The following is a 23466-nucleotide window of genomic DNA, read 5'->3' as shown; positions in this document are numbered from 1 at the left end:
GGAGCTGCCCTGATGTTCCTTCTAGAAGTAGGACCACACAGCTGGCTCACGAAAGATTAACCTGGAAGTGAGGTCAGTCTCTGTATAACAAGTACTGACTCCTCCCACTTTTTCACATCCACCCATTGTTGAGCTCAAAATCAGGCAAGGAAACATCAACTGTATCTGACTGAAAGCCATATGGGTGTGCTGCTGCAAAGCACAGTAGGTATTCTGGAATCTCTGAGGAAGACTGCTGTAAACAACAGAACTGGACTGCAGGCTCTGCAGTATCAGTAAGTGAGATTATGGGAGATCGTCTCATTACTGTTCTGAAATAAGAACTGATTAAAGGCACTGAAACAGATTGATGAGCCCCAGCATGTAGTGACTAATGGAAGCACATTGGCAAGCTTGGTTGAAAATGCCATTATTAGTTTTTAAATTAATAGGATAACACCTCATATTTTACAGACACAGTACATGAATGTGACATTCACACAGGCTCCAACATGCTCATATTTGAAAAAAACCCAATTGTAACTGTGAAAAGAACTTTAGAGATGAAATTTGTTTAAAACTTATATAATAATGGTTGAAACTGGTAGGGTTAATGTTCAGATGGATAAACATAAAATAATCAACACAGTACACAGTACAACTAATACATATTGATAAAAAGTGTGCTGCTTACCTCGGTGATGCAAAATTCCATTTCCATCTGCAAAAATAACCTGCATATTGATAAATAATGATAATGAAATAGATTGACACAGCACTGCTGCAAGAGGTAAGCTTGAAATAAGATAATTTTAAAATATACTTGACTTGTGAGCTTCAATATGTTTAACAAGAATTAATGTTGCACATTTAAACTCCTTATTAAACAGTTCGTTACCCTGTTTGGATCAAATTCTTTTACAGAAGAAGACTTCTATCATTTGTCATAATTTGATTACATGAAAATTTCAAGCCTTGTACCACTGTATTGTAATATATGTAATAATAATGATTTTTCCTGTGATACATATTATGAAGAATGTGGTAATATTCAGGTCTTCTCTCAGGGTTCACAGACTGTCAGGTCATATGTCATACAATCAATAATCGCCTTCTGTCACTTGCCCTTCCTTTCATCTTCAAACGGTACCATAAAACATCCGTATCAAACAAATAGATTTTGGACGACCCTACATTACCCAGAAAATGAATTCCAACCTTAAAAAAAGTCACATTTATTATAACTAATAACACACACCTTGAGGTGACTTTAAGGCACAAATATAATTTCAGGCTTCAAATGACATTCATAAACTGCTCAAGCTTTCATGCTGTGGTTTATCATAGTGTTAACCCTTCAAGTTCCTTACAGTCTTTGGATTCATTTTTCCATTATTTCCTACCTAATTTCTATTCATAAACATTGATCAGGTTAGAGTTTCACTTGTCATGATTTGTGTTCAGTTTGCTTTCGAGTAACTGTATCATTAATTTAGGAGGATTCTTATTTCATCCAATGATTCCAAGACTGTTGCCAGTCTGTAAGATAACACACTGGAGCCCCTTGTCAGTAAGGCCGTAATGCACAGATTAATTAAAAGCTATTTTAAAAAGTAGCCAGGTGCCATCACTATTGCCATTCAGGAAGCTGAAAAGAACGATGCTACTAAAATATCGTTCACAACAAATGACACGTTTACAAACAGGAACATGTGCTGGGGAATTATGCAAACCTAACTCCTAATTATTAAGCAAACTGACATATGTAATTCTGACATTTGGAAAGATGATTTAGAAGGAATACTTTCCTGAAATTGACAAGAGAAAAATGATATTTTCCTGAACAACGTTTGAATTCCATGTAGAAGAAAAGAATTTGTGTTTTTTCTAAATGGTTGAGGACTTACAGATCATTAAAGTGAAATAATTCAAATTGGTTATTTTTGTTTTGAAAATTATTATTTTGATTACTGTGGCTACTGCATCAAAATACATTGAATACACCAGTCATCTTAAAAATCACATGATACAGCTTCAGCATCTTGGATATCGTGTTCATGCAGACACTTTAATCAATAATATTCACACATTTGTGAGAATCACTTGTATTTTTACCTGAGGAAGAAGATTGGGGTCCTTCTGTTGTAGTCTTCTCAAAGCTTCTTCCAGGAAAGGTGTCTCCCGAAATGCCAGAAAGCCTGGGATGTAAGGAGCAGTCAGACAAACCATCTGGCATTCCTCATAGATAACCTGAGCACAGAAAAAATAAATAAAAATGGAAATAATAATGATGATTATTGAATGTATGAGTCCAGGTAATACTTGGTGCATTTTATTCAAAATATATATATATAATCATATTATTCTTCAGGTGGACCATTTGAAAATGTGGTCAGCAGCCAAACAGCTGTCTGTCTATGATAACTCTCAGCTTTCAAATTACTGATGTCTTTTGTATTTTTTCCATTTCCATTTAAAAATTAGTTCACTTCTGTACCAAGCAGCAACACTAGGGGAAGACTGCATACACTTTGTTTTTATTCATTCAGGAGATGTGGGCTTTGCTTGCCATTTATTACCCATCCCTAATTACCCTTGAGAAGGTGGTATTGAGCTGGGGGGGGTGCAGAATCCCAGGAATTTGACCCAGTTAAGAGTGGAAGAATGTTGATACTTTTCCAAGTCAAGATGATGAATGGTTTAAAGAGGAAATCGCAGGTGGTGGTACTTCCATTACAACTGCTGCTCTAGTCTTTCTAGATGGCAGTGACCGTGTGCTTGGAAGGTGCTCTCTAAGGAGCCTTGGTAAACTGCTGCAGTGCATCTTGTAGAAGATACAGAGTGTTGCTACTGTGTGTTAGTGTCAATCAAGCAGGCTGCTTTATCCGGGATGATGACAAGCTTCTTGAGTGTTTGACCTGAATTCATGCGTGCAAGTGGGGAGTATTCGATCATGCAGATGGAGAACAGGCTTTGGAGTCAGGAGGTGAGTTACTTACTGTTCGATTCTTTATAAAAGTAGTTCAGTTCAATTTCTGGTCAATGGCGATTTGCAGGATACCTGGAATGCTACAAAGTGTATGATATAGCTGTATACAATCCATTCAAGTTGCTTTGGATATGCCATTCATGCTAGAGTTTCAGTTTTTAATTCCCACAGGATGCTGTGGGTACCTTTCAATACTGTATCAACATGGTAGTTTGAAAAATAAAACGTTTTGCTGTGGTTTGATGAAATCTTTAAAATCCATTCTTAAGAGTTGGCCTTGTTAAAAAGTGAAACAACAAACACTTTGAAATCAGAAATAAGAACAGAAGAAACTGGAAATATGCAATGAATCACTTAGTATCTGTAAAGGGAAAGATTATCAAGCTTGGTTATGAATCTTTCATTAATCGTTACAAGCTGTCCTTTCTCTTCAAATATGTTAACTGCTTTTGTTTTTGAGTTTATAAGCAATCAACAATTTAAAAACTACAAAGTGGTAACTTTGCTGGAGAAGTGGTAGAAATATTTAGTGAACGCTTGCTTAGAATCAACACTGAATTTGACCAATGATTAGCATAAATATTTTGTAAACTGAAATATTTGCAAATAGAGATCAGTGTTTAGAATTACTGCAGTTGAACCAGTGAGTGAAATTGTAATGGTAGTTTCTATGGAGATTGGTTAGAGAAACACTGAAAATGTATGAATCGTTCAACATTTGTACATTTGGAACCATCTGCTAATGGCTAATATAATTCGTTGACAAGATGAAGATTTAAAAATTTCAAAGAATAGCAATGAGAAACAAACAATAAAAGAAGAAACAAAATATAAATGTTTCAAGTTACTGTATTATGATATGATCATACTAGGACAATTTGCAAGTGTTGACACTACTGATCTCTCTAAGATAGAGAGCTCATTTTTTCTGACAATTATTCAACAATACTAATATGTAGAGACAGTAATTAGTAATTATTGTTAGTAGACAACTGTGTTGGAGGCTCGGCTTACATCTGAATCTTTGAAATATTTTCTTTCCCATGAAACAACACATTTATTTTTAACATTTTTGCTTAAAACTGTTGCCTGTATATGTACCACTTTTAAAATCTGGTTTAATTTTATCTTTATGATTTTCTATTTTCGATCAAGAATGTGAAGCATTGTCATACATTTCACTTTCAGATCATCAACCTCATGTCTGAGATCTCCAAGAAGTTCAGTCCCCATTCTTTAAGCTACAGCTATTAAAATGTTCTTTTGGGGCTAAAACAATCTTTTGATTATTGCTGCTACAATAGACTGTTTGTATGTGCTAGTGCAGAATCAGGGCATGGCAATTTTGAAATGATGGCCTTTGCATAGCTAAACTAAAACTGTTTTGTGTCTGTTCAGTTGGAATTGATCATACAGATGTGCCTGATGAAAATTGCTTCCATTCTCTAGTGAGGTAAATATTGCAAATACTCCACCTTGTGGTCCTACATAAGACATCCACCATCTTCTCAACTGTGAAAGCTGCAAAGCTGTTTAAATGTACAATGCCACATTTCCTGTAATTAAGTGAGGTTTTAAAATTGGTCTTTTTCAGCTCAGGGTCACTGTTCTTCAGACTGGCAGAGTGCACTGTGTAGATGTCCTTTTTATTGCTCCATGTGCAAAAGCAGAGCTTTGAACTGTCTCAGCCCGATATCCAGTGGCTCTGTGAATCTCATTATTTCTATCCACCTTCAATACTTGCCTCAAAACCATGACCTTTGCTCTCAACTTCCCCTAAATCTTTTCCTCTCGTCTCACCATCTGCTTCCCCTCCGCTAGAGATACTATATAAAAGCATGTTTCTGTTGTACATTATTTTGTTTTACCAAAATGAAGCAGATTGTTCTCTGCACATCTTTGGTGTCACTTATTAATCTTGTATATCAATCACTTACAGTTGTTTCAAGTATCTGATTTTACCTTAAGATCTGGATAACTGAGAACTACTAATGAGGCACAAGCGTTGACTTCATCTCCCTTGATGTAAGATAAATCCACACCACCAATGCGTTCTAAACCTTCGAAGACTTCATTACTCTGCCAGTCCTCAGTGTCATGGTCAATCATTTGCTCTTTCAACTCCATCTGCTGCCTGTTCGAAGCAAGTCAAGGTCAGTATTTAAGCATTGCAGCAAACCATAAATAATCCATGATAACAAATTCAATGAAACATTAAAAGATGGATGTAGAAGCTTGCTAAAACTGGCAAGCCAATGTTGCCATTTGTCAATGCAGGCCAATGCAGAGGTGCTTGGTCTCTGTTCCTCGTGTACCTTTGTGGATTCATTTAATCAGATTTGGATACGCAGAGGAACAAATGTTCATAATGCAAGTTTTTCAATCCCTTTTTTCTGAACAGGCACTCCTCACTCACACAATGGAATAGTAAAGGCTTGGAAAAGTATCATTGAGCATTCATTGAGCAACTGTCCCAAGTGCATGCTGAAGTTTAAAAAAATGAAATGGTACAGCTGAGATCTATAAATTCATGCAAGTATACATACTTCTTCAATAGGAAAGTGCTGTTATATTTCAGGGTTTTTTTTACAAGATTGAGGCATTATTTTCTAATTTTTTCAGGCACGTTTCTGAAAGCTGGAACACTGCAGAATAAGAATGATATTCAGGAACAGCAAACATTAGGGAGTAGCAATAATGGGATGTATGTGACAAGAACCTTATTCAAGGGATTTGTGTTGAGAACTCGGTTAATTATTTAGATAACAGGATGGGAAGTAAGGATGTAAAATAGTAGAATGGTTAAATGATAAGTCTTGGTCTTCTAGTTAAGGTATTGCAGGTAACAGATAAATAAAATAACTCTCTGGCATTATAATACCAAATTGAAAAACTGTAGCATTACTAGGTTATTGTGATTTTGTGAAATTGCTGACACAGTAGAAAGTTCACCTCACCCACATCTTGCAGATGATTTACCATGCGGAATCCTCATATTTGGCAGGTTACTGCCTACTTTGGGCATTTGATCTTTGGTTTCTGGGGGATCCAAGGTTCATACTCTTACCAAGGGTACTAAACTTTACCCACCTCACAATTACCTAGAAGAGTAATCAGCCAAACAACTATTAAGAGAATCTGACTTTGCATATATCCACTAGTATAAGACATGTTGCCACTTCTCACATCCCCAGCTCAGTTTTCCTATATCCATCATCAATGTCCATTAGTGGCAATATCCAATGGGAGTGGTTGCTAGGCATCTTGCCCTAAACATACAAAAATGCTCATGACACAGATGTCATGCTTTTTAAAGCCAAAGTTAGGACTGGTTTGTTGAAATGAAACCCACATCATCCAACTGAAAGCTTGCTCCTTCTGCTCCTCCGGATCAATTTAAAATCTGAGCTTAAAGGAATATATTAATATTGTACTGCAATATAATTTTAACCAATATAATTTTAATAGTTTAAACAGATACTTCTTTGTTATACAGTATTTATCTTCCTAATAGAAAGCCACATATTCAAATTTGTCAGTGACACAAAGAGAGGTAACACTGTAAAACAAGGCAGATGAAATCATAAATTTATAATGAAGTATTAATAGTTTATGATAGTGGCACGTGGATTTCAATACTGCCCAGGCAGTGTGACATTATCCACTTTGAAACTAGAAAGAAGAGTATTTTCTATTTTAAAAAAAGGCTTGTGGATGTCACTGGCTTTGGGTCTTGTCATGATGTGGAGTTGCAGGTGTTGGACTGGGATGGACAAAATTAAAAATCACAGAACCCCAGGTTATAGTCCAACAGATTTATTTGGAGATACAAGCTTTCAGAGTGCTTGTACTTTCAAATAAACCTGTTGGACTATAACCTGGTGTTTTGTGATTTTTAATTTTGCCCTTGACAGGCTTGCTAGGCCACGCGAGAGGACAGTTAAGAATTGACCACTTTTCTGTACTTAGGCCAATACAAGTAAGGAGGACAGATGGGATTTTATTGCTGAGAGTGTGGTGCTGCAACTGCACAGCAGGTCAGGCAGTATCTGAGGAGCAGAAGAGTCAACGTTTCGGGCATAAGCTCTTCACCAGGAATGAGTCTTGCGGGTCGTGGGGAGAGCTGGGAGATAAATGAGAGGGGGTGGGACTGAGGGGAACGATTACCTATCACATGCGATAGCTATCACATTCCCAACTACCTTCCCCCAGCCCCACCCCCTCCCATTTTTCTCTCAGCCCCCCGGCCCACAAGCCTCATTCCTGATGAAGGGCTTATGCCCGAAATGTCAACTCTCCTGCTCCTCAGATGCTGCTTGACCTGCTATGCTTTTCTAGAACCACACTCTCGATTCTGATCTCCAGCATCTTCAGTTCTCACTTTCTCCTCAATGGGGTTGTATGACAGTCAATGATACTTTCATGGTCAACATTTCTGTGGCTAGCTTTCAATTTCAGATTTTACTAATTCATTGAATTTAAACATATTTCCCCAGAACAGAAGATTGGAACTCTGGATTACCAACTCAATGACATTACCACCATTCCTCTGTCTCTTCTTCTAATTGTGAAAGCTTAAAAGCAGTGCAGGCCCTTAACCTTAGGGATCCATACGTATATATTATTAAAATATTGCATACAGGTATACATATATAAATGATTTGGATGTAACATAAGCGGTACGGTCAGCGAGTTTGCAGATAACACCAAAATTGGTGTGGACACTGAAAAAGGTTACCTCAGAGTAAAAATAGGACGTGATCAGATGGACCAATGGGCTGAGGAGTGGCAGATGGAGTTTAATTTAGATAAATGTGCACTTTGGAAAGGCAAATCACAGCAGGACTTATACACCTAATGGTAAGGTCCTGGGGACTGTTGCTGATCAAAGCGACCTTACAGTGCCGGTTCATATTTCTTTGAAAATGAAGTCACAGGTCGACAGGATAGTGAAGAAGGCGTTTGGTATGCTTGGTTTTATTGAGTATAGAGGTTGAGAGGTCATGTTGGTGGCTGTGAAGCACATTACTTAGGCCACTTTTGGAATACTGCATTCAGTTCAGGTCTCCCTGGTACAGGAAAAATGTTGTGAAATTTGCAAGGGTTCACAAATGATTTACAAGGATGTTGCCAGAGTTGAACAGTCTGAGATATAGGGAGAGGCTGGATAGACTGGGGCTATTTTCACTGGAGCAGCAGAAGCTGAGGGGTGACATTACAGAAGTTTATAAAATCATAAGTGTCAAGGATAGGGCAAATAGCCAAAGTTTTTTCCCCAGTGTACAGGAGTCCAAAATTAGAGGACACAGACTTAAGGTGAGAGGGGACAGATTTACAAGGGACCTAAGAGGAAACTTTTTCACACAGAGGATAGGTGCCTGTATGGAATGAGCTGCCAGAGGAAATGGTGGAGGCTGGTACAATTACAACATGTAAAAGGCATCTGGACCGGTATATGAATAAGAAAGGTCTTGAGGGAAATAGGCCAAATGTTGGTAAATAGGACCAGATTAATTTAGACTATCTGATCGACATGGATGAGTTGGACCAAAGGGTCTGTTTCCCTGCTGTACATCTCTATGACTCTATGAGGTACAAGAAGGGATCCAAAAAGCTAACCAAATGCTGGTCTTATATCAAGAGGATGAGATTGCTTGGTGCTAGAAACTATGTTTTAACTATACAGACACTTCGACTGTATCTCAAGTCCTATGTTCAGGATTGAACAGCATTCTTTGAGAATGATACTTTGCCTTCAAGGAATGTAGCTAATATTTAATAGAATGGCATCTGTGCTCCAGGGTTGAATGACAAAACAATTACAAACCAGGGATGAATTCTGTGGAATCCATAAAGTAAAAGGGTTAGCTGATTAATGGTAATGATACTATAGACAAAGTCAAACTAATGCTGCTGGCTAAAACTAGTGAAGGTTATTCCAAAGTTAGAACCAGGCCTTTTATGAGCAAATTAAAGAAACACACCTACAAAAAGAGTTAGAAATTGGGAATTCACATTCACAAATGAGTCAAAAGTTTATTTTAAATTGGATAGTCTTTGTTAATCAAAGGTATAAACAGATAATGGTTCCGAATCATGTAACTAAAATTAAATTGCAGATCCTTGAACGACGGAATATGCTCAAGGGGCTAAATGATCAACTTCTGTTCAATGATACGCATGTACACAAGACATTCCAGTAAAATACTGTAATGGTTCAATGTTGTCTTTTCCCCTTAAAATAAAATGCGAGAACATACTTCCTACTCAAGCCAGATGATACTACATGTGTTTAACTTAATAAAGCAAATATGGGGACTCTCCTTCTCAACCTCTTCCCTCACCTGAGGTCTGATGGCCTTCACATTAAATCACCACCAGTTGCTTCTCTCGCCAATGGGAGCAGCCCCTATGGTCTGGTAAGACTATGGCGACACAACAAAGCAAATATATGGGAATGTTCTGTCACTTGCAAAATACTTGTTTATTTTGCTAAATATTCCCAAAACAACTTTGTTTTGAATATTTCACAAAAAGGCAAACTGAATTGTGGTTTGGATATAAAATACGACCATCAGATTTTTGGATTTGCTATTTCTACCAACTGGACACCAATGTTACAATTCTATTATATTACAGAATATGATCTGAGGAAGGGTCACCAGACAGAAATGTTAACTTTGATTTCTCTGCACAGATGCTGCCAGACCTGCTGAGCTTTTCCAGCAACTTCTGTTTTTTGTTTCTAATTCGCAGCATCTGCAGTTCTTTTGATTTTCACACATTAAGATAGTGGGCGAATTAAAATATTTGGGATATACAAAAAATTCCTACAATTACTTGTGTGTTTTTAAGAACGTGCTTTCACATGGTCAGTACAGGAAAACTTGCCGTGGAAATAAGAAGTTCATGAAAAGGCTTAAAAAGAAATGTTTAAAATAGAAAAGATTAAAATTTGGAAGCACACAGCAATTCATCAGCAACTGAAAGACTGACAGATTAATGGGATGATAGAGATATTGTGCAATACCCATCAGGAGAGGATAAACAGGTTAAGTCAATTTTTCTCTTGAAAGGAGAAGGCTAAGCATTGACCCAATAGAAAGTTTTATAAACTCAGATAGAATGTTTTCGTTTATGAGTACAATTGTAATCAAGTCATTTTTTTTCAAGTCCAATCAAAATGTACTTTCTTTAAAAGTGTAAGTTAATAACATGTAATTTTAATCTTTAGTGAGCAAGGCAGAGTCATAGCAGTTTACATCATGGCAAGGTCTTTTGGCCCATTGTGTCCAGACCAAGCGTCAAGCACCTGTCTACTCCAGTCCCATTTTCCAGCACTTGGCATATAGCCTTAATTTCTATGGCACTTCAAGTGATCATTTAATTATTTCTTAGATGTTGTGATGGTGTTCATCTCTACCAACCTTTCAGGCAGTGGGTTCCAGCTACCCACCTTTCTCTGGCTGGAAAATATTCTGCCTTAATTTCCTGCCTTTTAGCTTAAATCAATCCTGGTTATTGATTCCTCTCCTAAGGGGAATTTCTTTTCCTAACTACCCTCTGTGCCCTTCATAATTTTGAACAGCTTGTTCTGATTCTCCCCTTAAACTTTTCTGCCCTAAGGAAAACAACCCGAGCCTATTTAGTCTCCTCTTTGGCTGGACTGTCCAGCACAGCTAACATCCTGATACATCTCCTCAGCACCCTCCAGAAGTGCACTCCAGTTGTGGCCTAACTAACATGCTATTCAGCTCACTCATAACCTCCACAATCTGGTATTCAAGGCCTTAACTAATAAAGGCAAGTATCCCTTATGCTTCCCTACCCATCTCATACACCTGTCCTGTTAGCTTCAAAGAGGTGGCACAGTAGCTCAGTGGTTAGCTCTGCTGTCTTACAACACCAGGAACCCAGGTTCAATTCCAGCCTCGGGCGACTGTGTGGGAAAACAAACAAAATTTACAGCACAGGAATAGGCCCTTCAAGCCTGGAGTTTGCACATTCTCCCCATGTCTGTGCAGGTTTCCCCTGGATGCTCCAGTTTCCTCCCACAGTCCAAAGATGTGCAGGTTAGATGAATAGGCTATGCTAAATTGCCCATAGTGTTAGGTGCATTAATCAGAGGGAAATGGGTCTGGGTGGATTACTCTTCGGAGGGTCAGTGTAGACTTGTTGGGCCGAACAGTCTGTTTCCACACTGTAGGGGGTCTAATCTAATCTGTGGACATGTATTTCAAGGTCCCCCTAAAGTTCCTACCATTCTGTGTTTTTGTTTTTACTGCTGTTTACCTATTATTTACTATCTATGCTACTTGACTATATGTTCTGCCTGTATTGCTCGCAAGACAAAGCTTTTCACTGTGCCTTGGTACACATGACAATAAATTCAATTCAATTCATTCATCACTTTGTTAGTCCTTCCAAAAATCGTCACCCTGCCCGTTTCAGGATTAAATTACATTTGTCGCTGTTCTGTTTAATTGACCAGCCTATCAGTTTTGTTCTGTATTCTAAGGCTTTCTCTTCACTACTTACCACACCATCAATTTTCATGTCATCTGTGCACTTACCAGATATCTCTTACATTTATGCCAAGATCATTAATGTACACTACAAACTGCAAGGGAATACACATCCCCTAAGTTACACTGCTGGACACAGGCTTGGAGTCACAAGGATAACCTTTGGCCATCACCCTCCAGTCACTAAGCTAATTCAAGATTTAGGATTAGTGGTGCTGGAAGAGCACAGCAGTTCAAGCAGCATCCGAGGAGCAGTAAAATCGACGTTTCGGGCAAAAGGCCTTCATCAGGAATAAAGGCAGAGAGCCTGAAGCGTGGAGGGATAAGCTAGAGGAGGGTGAGGGTGGGGAGAAAGTAGCATAGAGTACAATAGGTGAGTGGGGGAGGGGATGAAGGTGATAGGTCAGGGAGGAGGGTGGAGTGGATAGGTGGAAAAGAAGATAGGCAGGTAGGACAAGTCATGGGGACAGTGCTGAGCTGGAAGTTTGAAACTAGGGTGAGGTGGGGGAAGGGGAAATGAGGAAACTGTTGAAGTCACATTGATGCCCTGGGGTTGAAGTGTTCTGAGGCGTACTTCCTCCAGGCGTCGGGTGGTGAGGGAGCGGCGGTGAAGGAGGCCCAGGGCCTCCATGTCCTCGGCAAAGTGGGAGGGGGAGTTGAAATGTTGGGCCATGGGACGGTGTGGTTGATTGGTGCGGGTGTTCCGGAGATGTTCCCTAAAGCGCTCTGCTAGGAGGCGTCCAGTCTCCCCAATGTACAGGAGACCGCATCGGGAGCAACGGATACAATAAATGATATTAGTGGATGTGCAGGTATAGCTTTGATGGATGTGGAAGGCTCCTTTAGGGCCTTGGATGGAAGTGAGGGAGGAGGTGTGGGCGCAGGTTTTGCAGTTCCTGCGGTGCAGGGGAAGGTGCCAGGATGGGAGGGTGGGTTGTAGGGGACGTGGACCTGACCAGGTAGTCACAGAGGGGACGGTCTTTGAGGAAGGCGGAAAGAGGTGGGGAGGGAAATATATCCCTGGTGGTGGGGCCTTTTTGGAGGTGGCGGAAATGTCGGCGGATGATTTGGTTTATGTGAATATTGGTAGGGTGGAAGGTGAGCACCAGGGGCGTTCTGTCTTTGTTACGGTTGGAGGGGTGGGGTCTGAGGGCGGAATGTGGACGAGATGCATTGGAGGGCATCTTTAACCACGTGGGAAGGGAAATTGCGGTCTCTAAAGAAGGAGGCCATCTGGTGTGTTCTGTGGTGAAACTGGTCCTCCTGGGAGCAGATATGGTGGAGGCGGAGGAATTGGGAATACGGATGGCATTTTTGCAGGAGGTAGGGTGGGAAGAGGTGTAATCCAGGTAGCTGTGGGAGTCGATGGGTTTGTAAAAAATGTCAGCGGGACAAGTCGGTCATCATTAATGGAGATGGAGAGGTCTGGGAAGGGGAGGGAGGTGTCAGAGATGGTCCAGGTAAATTTAAGGTCAGGGTGGAATATGTTGGTGAAGTTGATGAATTGCTCAACCTCCTTGTGGGAGCACAAGGTGGCGCCAATGCAGTCATCAATGTAGCAGAGGAAGAGGTGGGGAGTGGTGCCGGTGTAATTACTGAAGATCAACTGTTCTACGTAGCCAACAAAGAGACAGGCATAGCTGGGGCCCATACGTGTGCCCATGGCTACCCCTTTGGTCTGGAGGAAGTGGGAGGATTCGAAGAAGAAATTGTTAAGGGTGAGAACCAGTTCGGCCAAACGAATGAGAGTGTCGGTGGAAGGGTACTGTTGGGGACGTCGGGAGAGGAAGAAACGGAGGGCTTAATTTGCCAAATTGTTCTGGGTTCCAAAGGCTCTCAAATCTTAGTCTTCTTATTGTTTAATGTAGTACATTTGTAAAAACTGCATTAATGTATTATTGAAAATACAGAATACAATGAAAACTATCAAAAAAATTATTATTTTCATAATGGGCTTTTTTGTGTTATAACTTTTTGTTGGCTCAGTTGGCTGAAGGCCAATTTATATACGTTGCCCGCAAAACAAATACGTTGCTAAACTTAGGAGAAAGGCAGAAAGACGATCCAATGGGAACATAAATCCCATTGTGACCTGATTCTGTGCTGAATATTCACTGCAATATTTGCAGTATAAAGCATGCCTTCAGCACTTGATACTGAATTAAAATAAAAACCTATTCCTTCTCTATTTAACAGCGCATTTTCAATTCGGCTCTTGCTCTGCTGGAGATTAATAGAATTAAGGGGCACTGGGTTCAGCGCGGCACTCTGGGAAATGTAGTTTCTGGGTGGCGCCAGCCTACAAATCCCAGAATGCAGCAGGATCCTGCTAGTTACTGACGACGATTACGAGCACCGGCCGCAGTTCCTCTCCGTGTAAAAGACTCGTTTTGATGGGCGACGTGTACTGGATCTTACGCGGGAAGAGGTTATTTTATGTGTAGAGGGTTAAAAATAACAGCAGCAGGTTTAAGTGTACCTCTCCCACTCCCGAATAAGCAACTCCTGATCCTTACACTCCCCCTCCAGCAACGCAGCCGCCATTGCTGAACCTGCACAGTGGCGAGCATGCGCATGCTCCTATTCTCTTTCCTCCGCGAGCCTGGACTACTCCCTGTACAGCTCCCCCTTTCAGTGGGAGTCCAGCAGGTGCAGGAGTTGGACTGGGATGGACAAAGTTAAAAATCACACCACACCAAGTTGTAATCCAACAGGTTTATTTGGAAACACTAGCTTTTGGAGCGCTGTTTCTTCATCAGGTAGCTGTCGGACGGGATCATAGGACACAGAATTTCTAGTAAAAAAGATCAGAGTGTCATACAACTGATGCAATGTATTGAACAAACCTAGATTACAGTTGAGTTTTTAATCACTTATAATGAGGTTTCAGATTTCGATCAATTAATATGTGAATCCCAGAACATTTTTCAAGACACAGTCCTGAGACACCTTAAGGTTTTGTAAAAAAAAAAGTGACATCTTAGCTCAGACTGCGCTAAAGGTTAGAGTCTGTCTGTATCCCAGTCTTGAGTCAGACTGGTTCTGTTTCCAAAGTAGGAATTTACAAAATGTCACCTGGACTGATTGCCTACAGATTGTGTGCTTTTCGAACAAATAGAAAGTATCTGCAAATACAAATCTGCAAATGCAAGTTCACCCCATAGACTTGTGTGTGTGCGTGAGAGGGGGAGTGAGGGAGGGAGAGAGAGAGAGTGTGTGTGCGTGGGGGGGGGGGGGGAAGAGTCCAACATAGATTATTACACCGCAGTGCAGGCCCTTCAGCCCTTGATGTTGCGCCGACCTGTGGAAACATCTAACCTACACTATTCCATTCTTGCCCATATGCCTAACCAATGACCATTTAAATGCCCTTAAAGTTGGCGAGTCTACTACTGTTGCAGGCAGTGTGTTCCACACCCATAGTACTCCCTGAGTAAAGAAACTATCTCTGACATCCGACCTAAATCTATCACCCCTCGATTTAAAGCTATGTCCACTCATGCTAGCCATCGCCATCCGAGGAAAAAGGCTGTCACTGTCCAACCTATCTAACCCCCTGATTACCTTATATGTCTCAATTAGGTCGCCTCTCAACTTTCTTCTCTTTAACGAAGACAGTCTCAAGTCCCTCAGCCTTTCCTTGTAAGACATTCCCTCCATACTAGGCAATATCCTAGTAAAACTCCCCTCAACCCTTTCCAAAGCTTCCACATCCTTCCTATAATGCGGTGACCGCAACTGTATGCAATACCCAAACGTGGCTGCATCAGAGTTTTGGACAGCTGCAGCATGACCTATGGTTCGAAACTCAAACCCTCTACACATAAAAGCTAATACACCGAATGCTTTATTAACAACGCTAACAATTTGGGTGGCAACTTTCAAGGATCTATGTGCCTGGCCACCGAGATCTCTCTGCTAATCTACACTACCAAGAATCTTACCATTAACCCAGTACTCAGTATTCCTGCAGCACATGCAGGATCAACTTTCCCAGGTACAGGCATAACTACACTGTTTAAATTAAATCCATTTCAGTGATCAAAGCAGTTAAGCACCATTTAGGTCATTAAGCTGCCTCACCAGTCTGAAACTAGGCAGAAAATAGAATGCTGTCTTAAAGTTTCATTTGGTAATTTGTCACTCATTATGCCTCTACATTACAGACATAACTGATGGATAAAATTAATTAATCTTAATAGCATATTATGGAGTTAATTTGAAACCACAAACCACACTGATCTCCAATCTTATCGTCTTAAATCAAACAAAATGTGAAATTGTAATTCTGTTCACTTAAATAGAAATAAGATTAGCTGTTTTCTCTACACTTCCCTTTATTGGTCAGAGTATTGAGTACAGGAGTTGGGAGGTACAGAAAGTTGCGGCTGTACAGGACATTGGTTCGGCTACTGTTGGAATATTGCGTGCAATTCTGGTCTCCTTCCTATCGGAAAGATGTTATGAAACTTGAAAGGGTTCAGAAAAGACTTACAAGGATGTTGCCAGGGTTGGAGGATTGGAGCTATAGGGAGAAATTGGATCAGCTGGGGCTGTTTTCCCTGGAGCGTCGGAGGCTGAGGGGTGACCTTATAGAGGTTTACAAAATCATGAGGGGCATGGATAGGATAAATAGACAAAGTCTTTTCTCTGGTGTGGGGAGTCCAGAACTAGAGGGCATAGGTTTATGATGAGAAGGGAGAGATATAAAAGAAACGTAAGGAGCAACGTTTTCATGCAGAGGATGGTACATGTATGGAATGAGCTGCCTGAGGAAGTGGTGGAGGCTGGTACAATTGCAACATTTAAAAGGCATTTGGATGGGTATATGAGTAGAGTCATAGGAAAGGTTTGGAGGGATATGGGCTGGGTGCTGGCAGGTGGGACTAGATTGGGTTGGGATATCTGGTTGGCATGGATGAGTTGCACTGAAGGGTCTGTTTCCATGCTGTACATCTCTATGACTCTATGTTGAAGTTCGGCTTTTGTTTGTTTAAGATTTCCAGCATCCACAGTTCTTTGTTTTATATTAAAATTAGGTCCTTATTAGTGCCCATTTTATCAGATTTGCAATAAACAGTATCATAAGTTTTAATCATAATATTCACATACAAAAGACAATCTAAAACCAGGAGCTGAATTGCAAATCTGAATTAGAGTCATAGAATCATACAGATGTACAACATGGAAACAGACCCTTTGGTCCAACTCGTCCATGCCGACCAGATATCCCAACCTAATCTAGTCCCACCTACCAGCACTTGGCCCACATTCCTCTAAACCCTTCCAATTCATATACCCATCCAGATGTCTTTTAAATAATGCAGTTGTACCAGCCTCCACCACTTCCTCTGGCAGCTCATTCCATATACGCACCATCCTCTGTGAGAAAATGTTTCCCCTTAGGTCCCATTAAATCTTTCCCCTCTTACCGTAAACCTATGCCCTCTAGTTCTGGACTCCCCCACCCCAGGGAAAAGAGTTTATCTTTTCCATGCCTGTCATAATTTTACAAACCTCTATGAGGTCACCCGTCAGCCACCGACGCTCCAGCGCAAATAGCTCCAGTCTATTCAGCCTCTCCCTATAGCTCAAATACTCCAACCCTGGCAACATTCTTGTAAATCTTTTCTGAATCCTTTTAAGTTTCACAACATCCTTCTGATAGGAAGGAGACCAAAATTGCACGCAATATTCCAAAAGTGCCCAAACCAACATCCTGTACAGCCACAACATGACCTCCCAACTCCTGTACTCAGTACTCTGACCAATAAAGGAAAGCATACCAAACACCTTCTTCACTATCCTATCTACCTGCGACTCTATTTTCAAGGAACTATGAACATGCACTCCAAGCTCTCTTCATCATGATGTCTTTTGCAAATGAGGTGACACAGCAACATTTAATTTTGATACAAGTGATTCTCCACAGCCAAAAAACCCAAAGAATTGTGGATGTTGGAAATCAGAAATTGCTGGAAAAACCAGCAGGTCTGGCAGCATCTGTGGAGAGAAAACAGAGTAAATGTTCTCTTTCAGAATACGAATTGGCAATTTAGAATTACAGCAAAACGTTGATGCTTATTCTCCACAGCATTGTAGCTGCCACTGGAAAACCGGGAGAATAAGCATTCTATGTTTTGCTGTAATTCTAAATTGCTAATTGGTATTTTACAAGGAAGTCGTTCGTATTTCTGTAATCTGAATCCTGTTGTTAACTCATCCATTCGGAATCAGTTTGCATTGAGCCAACACATCAATTACAATGTACTATCTTCAATCTGTTGGTAGTAATTTAGCTTTGAGTAATTTGAAGCAGAACATATGGTGAGTGTAGCACACTTCCAGGGCTCTTCAACTGGACCTTTCCCTGTATTCTGTCTGGATCTGTTGGAGATATGCTCTAATTAACCAGTTCAGAGACGTTATTACACACCTCTGGAGCATGTCAGACTTGAACCATGACATCGTAGTCCAGAGGTAGGGCCACAAGAGCCTTCTGAATCTGCTGTACATTGAACAACAGAGACCGAGTGATGTTTAATGACAAAAACAAAGTAGTTTGACTGTGGTCTTGGTCAGCAATTCTAACATATTTAGTAGGGTAAAAACAATGACTGCAGATTCTGGAAATCAGATTCTGGATCAGTGGTGCTGGAAGAGCACAGCAATTCAGGCAGCATCCGAGGAGCTTCGAAATCGACGTTTCGGGCAAAAGCCCTCTTTATTCCTGATGAAGGTCTTTTGCCCGAAACGTCGATTTCGAAGCTCCTCGGATGCTGCCTGACTTGCTGTGCTCTTCCAGCACCACTGATCCAGAATAACATATTTAGTGTTCAGGCACCACTTGAGGTGATCACACAATTCAAGAAATCATTAGTTCCATACAGTAGTAACTTTACACCACACTGAGCATCTAGTACAGACCTACAAAAGGAAACAAACCCATTGCTATGTTATGAAGAAAGATCATTCTAATTTTGGTAAAAACAAAGGATCATGGAAACAGTGAATAGGGACAATTGGTGAGGGAGTCCAGGATATGTGGTCATGACTTTAAAATCAGAGCTATTCAAGAAAGAAGGAAATACCTCTTCAAAGGATGGCTCAAATAATTAATCACCCTCCCATTTAAAAAAATAGTGAATGCTAACTCTGAGTTTTTTTAAAAAAGGGAGTTAGGGGATTATGGAGCCAAAATGGGTAAATGATATTAGGATACAGATTCCCCTGATTTCATTGAATGGTGGAATACCAACAAGGGAATTGAATGGTCTCCTTGTGCTCATAGTTTCTGAAATTTTCTCCTTAAACCCCTCAACTTATAAACTATTTTCAGAACGTTACTCATCCCTCTCTCAGTAATTCCTCTACAGGATAAACTCCCCATTATTTTCTAATAGATGCTATATAATCATAGAATTCCACAGTGTAAACAGGCCATTTAGCCCATCGAGTTCACACTGACCCTCCGAAGAGCATCCCATCCAGACCCACCCCATAACTATCCCTGTATGCCTGCATTTCCCATGGCTAACCCACCTAGCCTGCACACCCTTGGATACTACAGGCAATTTAGTACAGACAATACACCGAACATACACATCTTTGGTCCGCGGGAGGAAACCGGAGCACCCAGAGAAAATCTACGTAGACATGGGGAGAATGTGCAAACTCCACTCAGACAGTGGAATTGAATCCAGGTCCCTGGCGCTGTAAAGCAGCAGTCCTAACCATCGAACCACTGTGTTAAACTGCATGCCTTAAGTTTAATTTTGTGACTTATAGAAGTAAACATAGGTCACTGCAGAAAAACAAACATAACAAAATCTTTTAAGCATCACATGTATTAGTTGCTAGGATTTAAAATGCAGTTTGTTGTGAATTTATGCCGCCATCTACTGTCCTTTACTTGCATTACTGCACTGATATATATCCTGCATAAAGGTTTGGCAGTTTTTTTTATCCCCAAATGGGATGTGAGCATCACCAGCTGGTCAACATTTACTGCCCATCCCTAGTTGCCCTTGAGAAGGTGGAGATGAGCTACCTTTTTGAACTGCTGCAACCCATGTGCTATTGGTAGACCGACAATGTCCTGGGGGAGGGAATTCCAGGATTTTGACCCAACACCAGCAAAGGAACAGTGATATATTAAATAAGATGGATATCCTAGGGCAACCAGGGCTTATTGTTCCATATTTGCACTGACTGGTGCAAACGTGAGTTAGCAGCAGAAGTAGAATGTTCAGCCCCTCAAGCCTGCTGTACTATTCAACAGGAGAAAGTGAGGATTGCAGATGTTGGAGATGTAGTGAGTGTGCGAGTCGAGAGTGTAGTGCTGGAAAAGCACAGCAGGTCAGGCAGCATCCGACAGAGCAGTTGAATCGACGTTTCGGGCATCAGCCCTTCATCAGGAATTGTACCATTCAACAATATGATGGCTGATCTGCCCCAGGTATCAATTCTTCTTATATGCCAGTTCTATTGCCCTCAATCCCCCAATATTTCAAAACTCTATCTACCTACTCTTTAAAGATTTTATTCCAGTCTCCACTACTCTCTGAGGTAGACAAGTCCAGATGTTCACTACCCTCTGTGAGAAGAAATCACTTCACATCTCAGTTTTAAATAACTACATCCCCTAGTTTATGATTCTCCCATTAGCAGAAACATGTCAACATCTATCGGTCAAGACCCCTCAGAATATTGCAATTTACAAATCAAAACATTTCAAATCAAATCATTCTACTAAACTGTAATGAATATTTAATGCAATGCATGTACCTGATAGTCAACCTCTTAATCTCAAGAATCAGCCTACTGAATCTCTTTCAAACAGCTTCCAATGCCAGTACATTCTTAAATGTGGGGATCTAAACTGTACACATATTCCAGATGTAGCCTCATCTTGTACAGTTATAACAAAGACTTCCCTAGTTTTAAACTCCAACCCCCTAGCAATAAAGGCAAAATTCAATTTGCTGCCTTAATTACTTGCTGCACCTGCATGTTAATCATTTGTGTTTCATGGACAAGAAAACTCAAATCTCTAATTGCTTCACCTTTTTGGAGAACCTCTTCATTTTCTAAGTGTCCAGCTATAACCTTTTTAACGATCTAACACCTTCGCCACAACAAACATTAAGCTAACTGGCCTATAGTTTCCTGTTTCCTTTCCCTCTTAAACAGAGGGATTATATTTGATACTTACCAGTTTTTGTTTGTTGAACTTAATGAATTTTGAAGACTCAACACCTTATTAGCCACCTCCTTTAAAATCCTGAGATAAAGTCGATCCGGACTTGAGGATGTGACAGCACACAGCTTCATCAGTTTGATCTGTACTGCTCTCCTAGTGATTGTAATTTCAATATGTTTCTCTCTCCCTTCCACCTCCTCATTTATAGATATTAGTGATTTTTTTTAGATCCTCTACAGAAGCAAAGTGTTTGTTCCTTTCATCAGCCATTTCCTTCTCTGTGATTAAGTCCCCATTCTCTAGTTGAGCAACAATCGCTTCTTGCTCTTTTCCTCTTTACATATTTGTAGAAAATCTTTGCTTTAAAATTCATAGCTTGCTTGAATCTCATGCTTTAATTTCTTCTGATTAATCATCACTTTCTATTGTTACATTCTGTCAAACCATTTGACCTGAGATTCAGCTTTGCCCAATTATACACTTTTCCTTAAGTTTGATGCTTTCCTTAACTTCTTTTGTAAACCATAGATGCCGAGTCCTTCCTCAGAATTTTTCTTTTTTGTACTAGTATACTTCTGAATATTCCAAAATAGCCCCTTAAAAGTCTGCCACTGATTCTGCATTGATCTATTCCCTAATCACAGTCCAGTTCATTTGGGTTATCTCAGCTTTTGTACCCACATAATTGTTTGTATTTAAATTTAAGATATACATTTTAGTCCTAACCTTCCTGTATATTAACTGATTGTAAACTTTACTCATATTGTAATTATTAACATCTAGGGGTGCCTTTACAGGGAGTAATTAGTTAATCCTGTCACATTACACAATATGAAGTTTAGTATAGCCTGCTCTCTGGTCAGTTCCAAGAAACTGTCTTAGAAGCATCCTATCAATTCCTCATCCATGCTACCATTGTCAATTTGATTTTTCCAATTGGTTTATAAAGTAAAATCACTCGTGCTTATTTCCATTCCTTTATCACAAGCACCCAGTACTTCTTGTATCCTTTCTATAAAGTGTGGTTGCTGTTAATGGAACACCACTTCAGTAAACTAGGGCTAATTTGTAATAAAGGAAATGAAGTTGAATTTATGGAATGACACTACACAAGAAACCATTCAAACCATTATGCCTTTTTGGTCGCCCTATCCCATGAGTCACGCTCTTGCTTGTTTCTCAAAAGTGTGAAAATGTTCAATTCTCTCTGAACTTTACTATTGAATACGGTTTAACCACTGTTTCATGCATTCCAGATATTACTAACTCTGTGTGTAGCAATGTTCCCTAACAGCACCTCTGCTTCTTTTTGACAATGACCGGAAATTCAGTCTCCTTTGGTACTGACCCTTCTACTCCTTTGTTTAATCTTGGAGTACAGTTTACCTTTCAGCATACCCATTTTGTTTTATCCTATCCAATACTGCCTCCATTTTTGCAAGTACTTTGGCAGCATCCTTTTCTCTGTCGAAGACAGATGCAAAGCGCATATAGCTCAACTCTGCTTTCTGCATTTACAATATCTATTTCAGTCCCTAATTGGCCTCAAATTTCCTTTGATGATTTTTTTTTAAACTTCTAAGACATTTGGCTCCCCTTTTTGTTAATAGGTAATCTATTCTTATGTCCTCTATGCCTCATTTATTTCCTTTTTTATGGCTCTTGATACTTTAATTCTGTTTGGTTCTCCACTGCAGTATTTCGCATTTACCAAAAATCTTTTTGCTACCTCATTTTATCCTCTATAACTTCAATTACATGTTTTTTTAACTATTCGAAACCTGATCATATGATCACTATTTCTTCCTTTGAGATATACTCCAGTTGCCTCACTTCATTCCATTTGAAATAGATCTAACATTTGTAAATTCTTCATTGAACTTCAAACAAACTGATAAAGTTCTGTCACATGAAGATTAGAGAATTCGCTCTCTCTCCCTTCATTACATTGTTTTTATCTGAGTCTGTAGTCAGATGATGGCAAATCTCTTTCCCACTATTTGGTAAGTTGGGATCACACCCAGTAAGGTAATAGTTTATCAATTATTCCTTAATTCTGACTAAGTAAATTCTGTCTTCAACCTCTGAACTATGTCAACTCTCATCAATACTTTAATAGCTTCATCCATCAATGTTCACTAACAGAATGGAATCTATCCTAAATGTAGGCATGAATATTAAGATCTTAATATCCTCCTTCATTGAATCAGTTCTAACATTGCCATTGCATTATATAGGCAAAGCCAACATGGTTTTGTCAAAGAGAAAGTGTGGTTAACCAATTTATTGGATTCTTTGAAGTAGTAACTGCTGCTACAGATGAAGGGGAAGCAGTGGATGCATTGAACTTGGATTTCCAGAAACATTTGATAAGGTTATTGTGGAAAATAAAAACTCATGGTGGAGAGAGTAACAATGCTACAGATAGAAGATTGGCTGACTAATGAGAAACAAAGAGTAGGAATAAATGGGTCTTTTTCAGGTTGGCACAATGTCATGAGTGATGTGCCACAGCCATTGGTATTGGGGCCGCAGCTTTTTACATTTATATATATAAATAATTTGGATGAATAGATCAGAGGTATGGCAGCTAGTTTTGCTGATGACACAAAGATTGGTCGGATGGTGAATATTGAAGGGTTATGGGTAGGTGGAGTGGGTAAAGATCTGGCAAATGGAATACAATGTGGGGAAAATGTGACATTTTCCATTTTACCAAAAATAATAAAGAAACATATCTAAATAGTGAAACGTTGCACAGCTGATATGCA

At 39.9% G+C, this 23466-nt stretch overlaps 1 protein-coding gene across 9 annotated transcripts in view; it reads right to left on the bottom strand.

Annotated features, from left to right (window-relative positions):
• Nucleotides 1–14048, bottom strand: part of LOC122562232 (endonuclease V-like) — a 128052-nt gene extending 114004 nt beyond the window's left edge. For all 9 annotated transcript variants that reach the window (XR_015761429.1, XR_015761430.1, XR_015761431.1 and 6 more), the window contains exons 1-4: nucleotides 13973–14048; nucleotides 4931–5102; nucleotides 2095–2229; nucleotides 674–713 (exon numbers count right to left, since the gene is read on the bottom strand). Coding sequence is in view for 6 of the 9 variants with exons in the window: in XM_088000703.1 (XP_087856829.1) it covers nucleotides 674–713; nucleotides 2095–2229; nucleotides 4931–5102; nucleotides 13973–14037 (412 nt within the window). In the remaining 3 variants the exon portion in view is untranslated. The remainder of the gene's footprint in view (nucleotides 1–673; nucleotides 714–2094; nucleotides 2230–4930; nucleotides 5103–13972) is intronic.
• Nucleotides 14049–23466: the final 9418 nt, after the last annotated feature.

The sequence above is a fragment of the Chiloscyllium plagiosum genome, unplaced genomic scaffold (assembly GCF_037043375.1).
Source record: "Chiloscyllium plagiosum isolate Xiang-an unplaced genomic scaffold, Cpla_swu_hap1 HiC_scaffold_25, whole genome shotgun sequence".
In the NCBI taxonomy this organism is placed as follows: domain Eukaryota; kingdom Metazoa; phylum Chordata; class Chondrichthyes; order Orectolobiformes; family Hemiscylliidae; genus Chiloscyllium; species Chiloscyllium plagiosum.
Note: the sequence above shows the minus strand (reverse complement) of the source record. Positions and strands in the feature narration are given on the sequence as shown.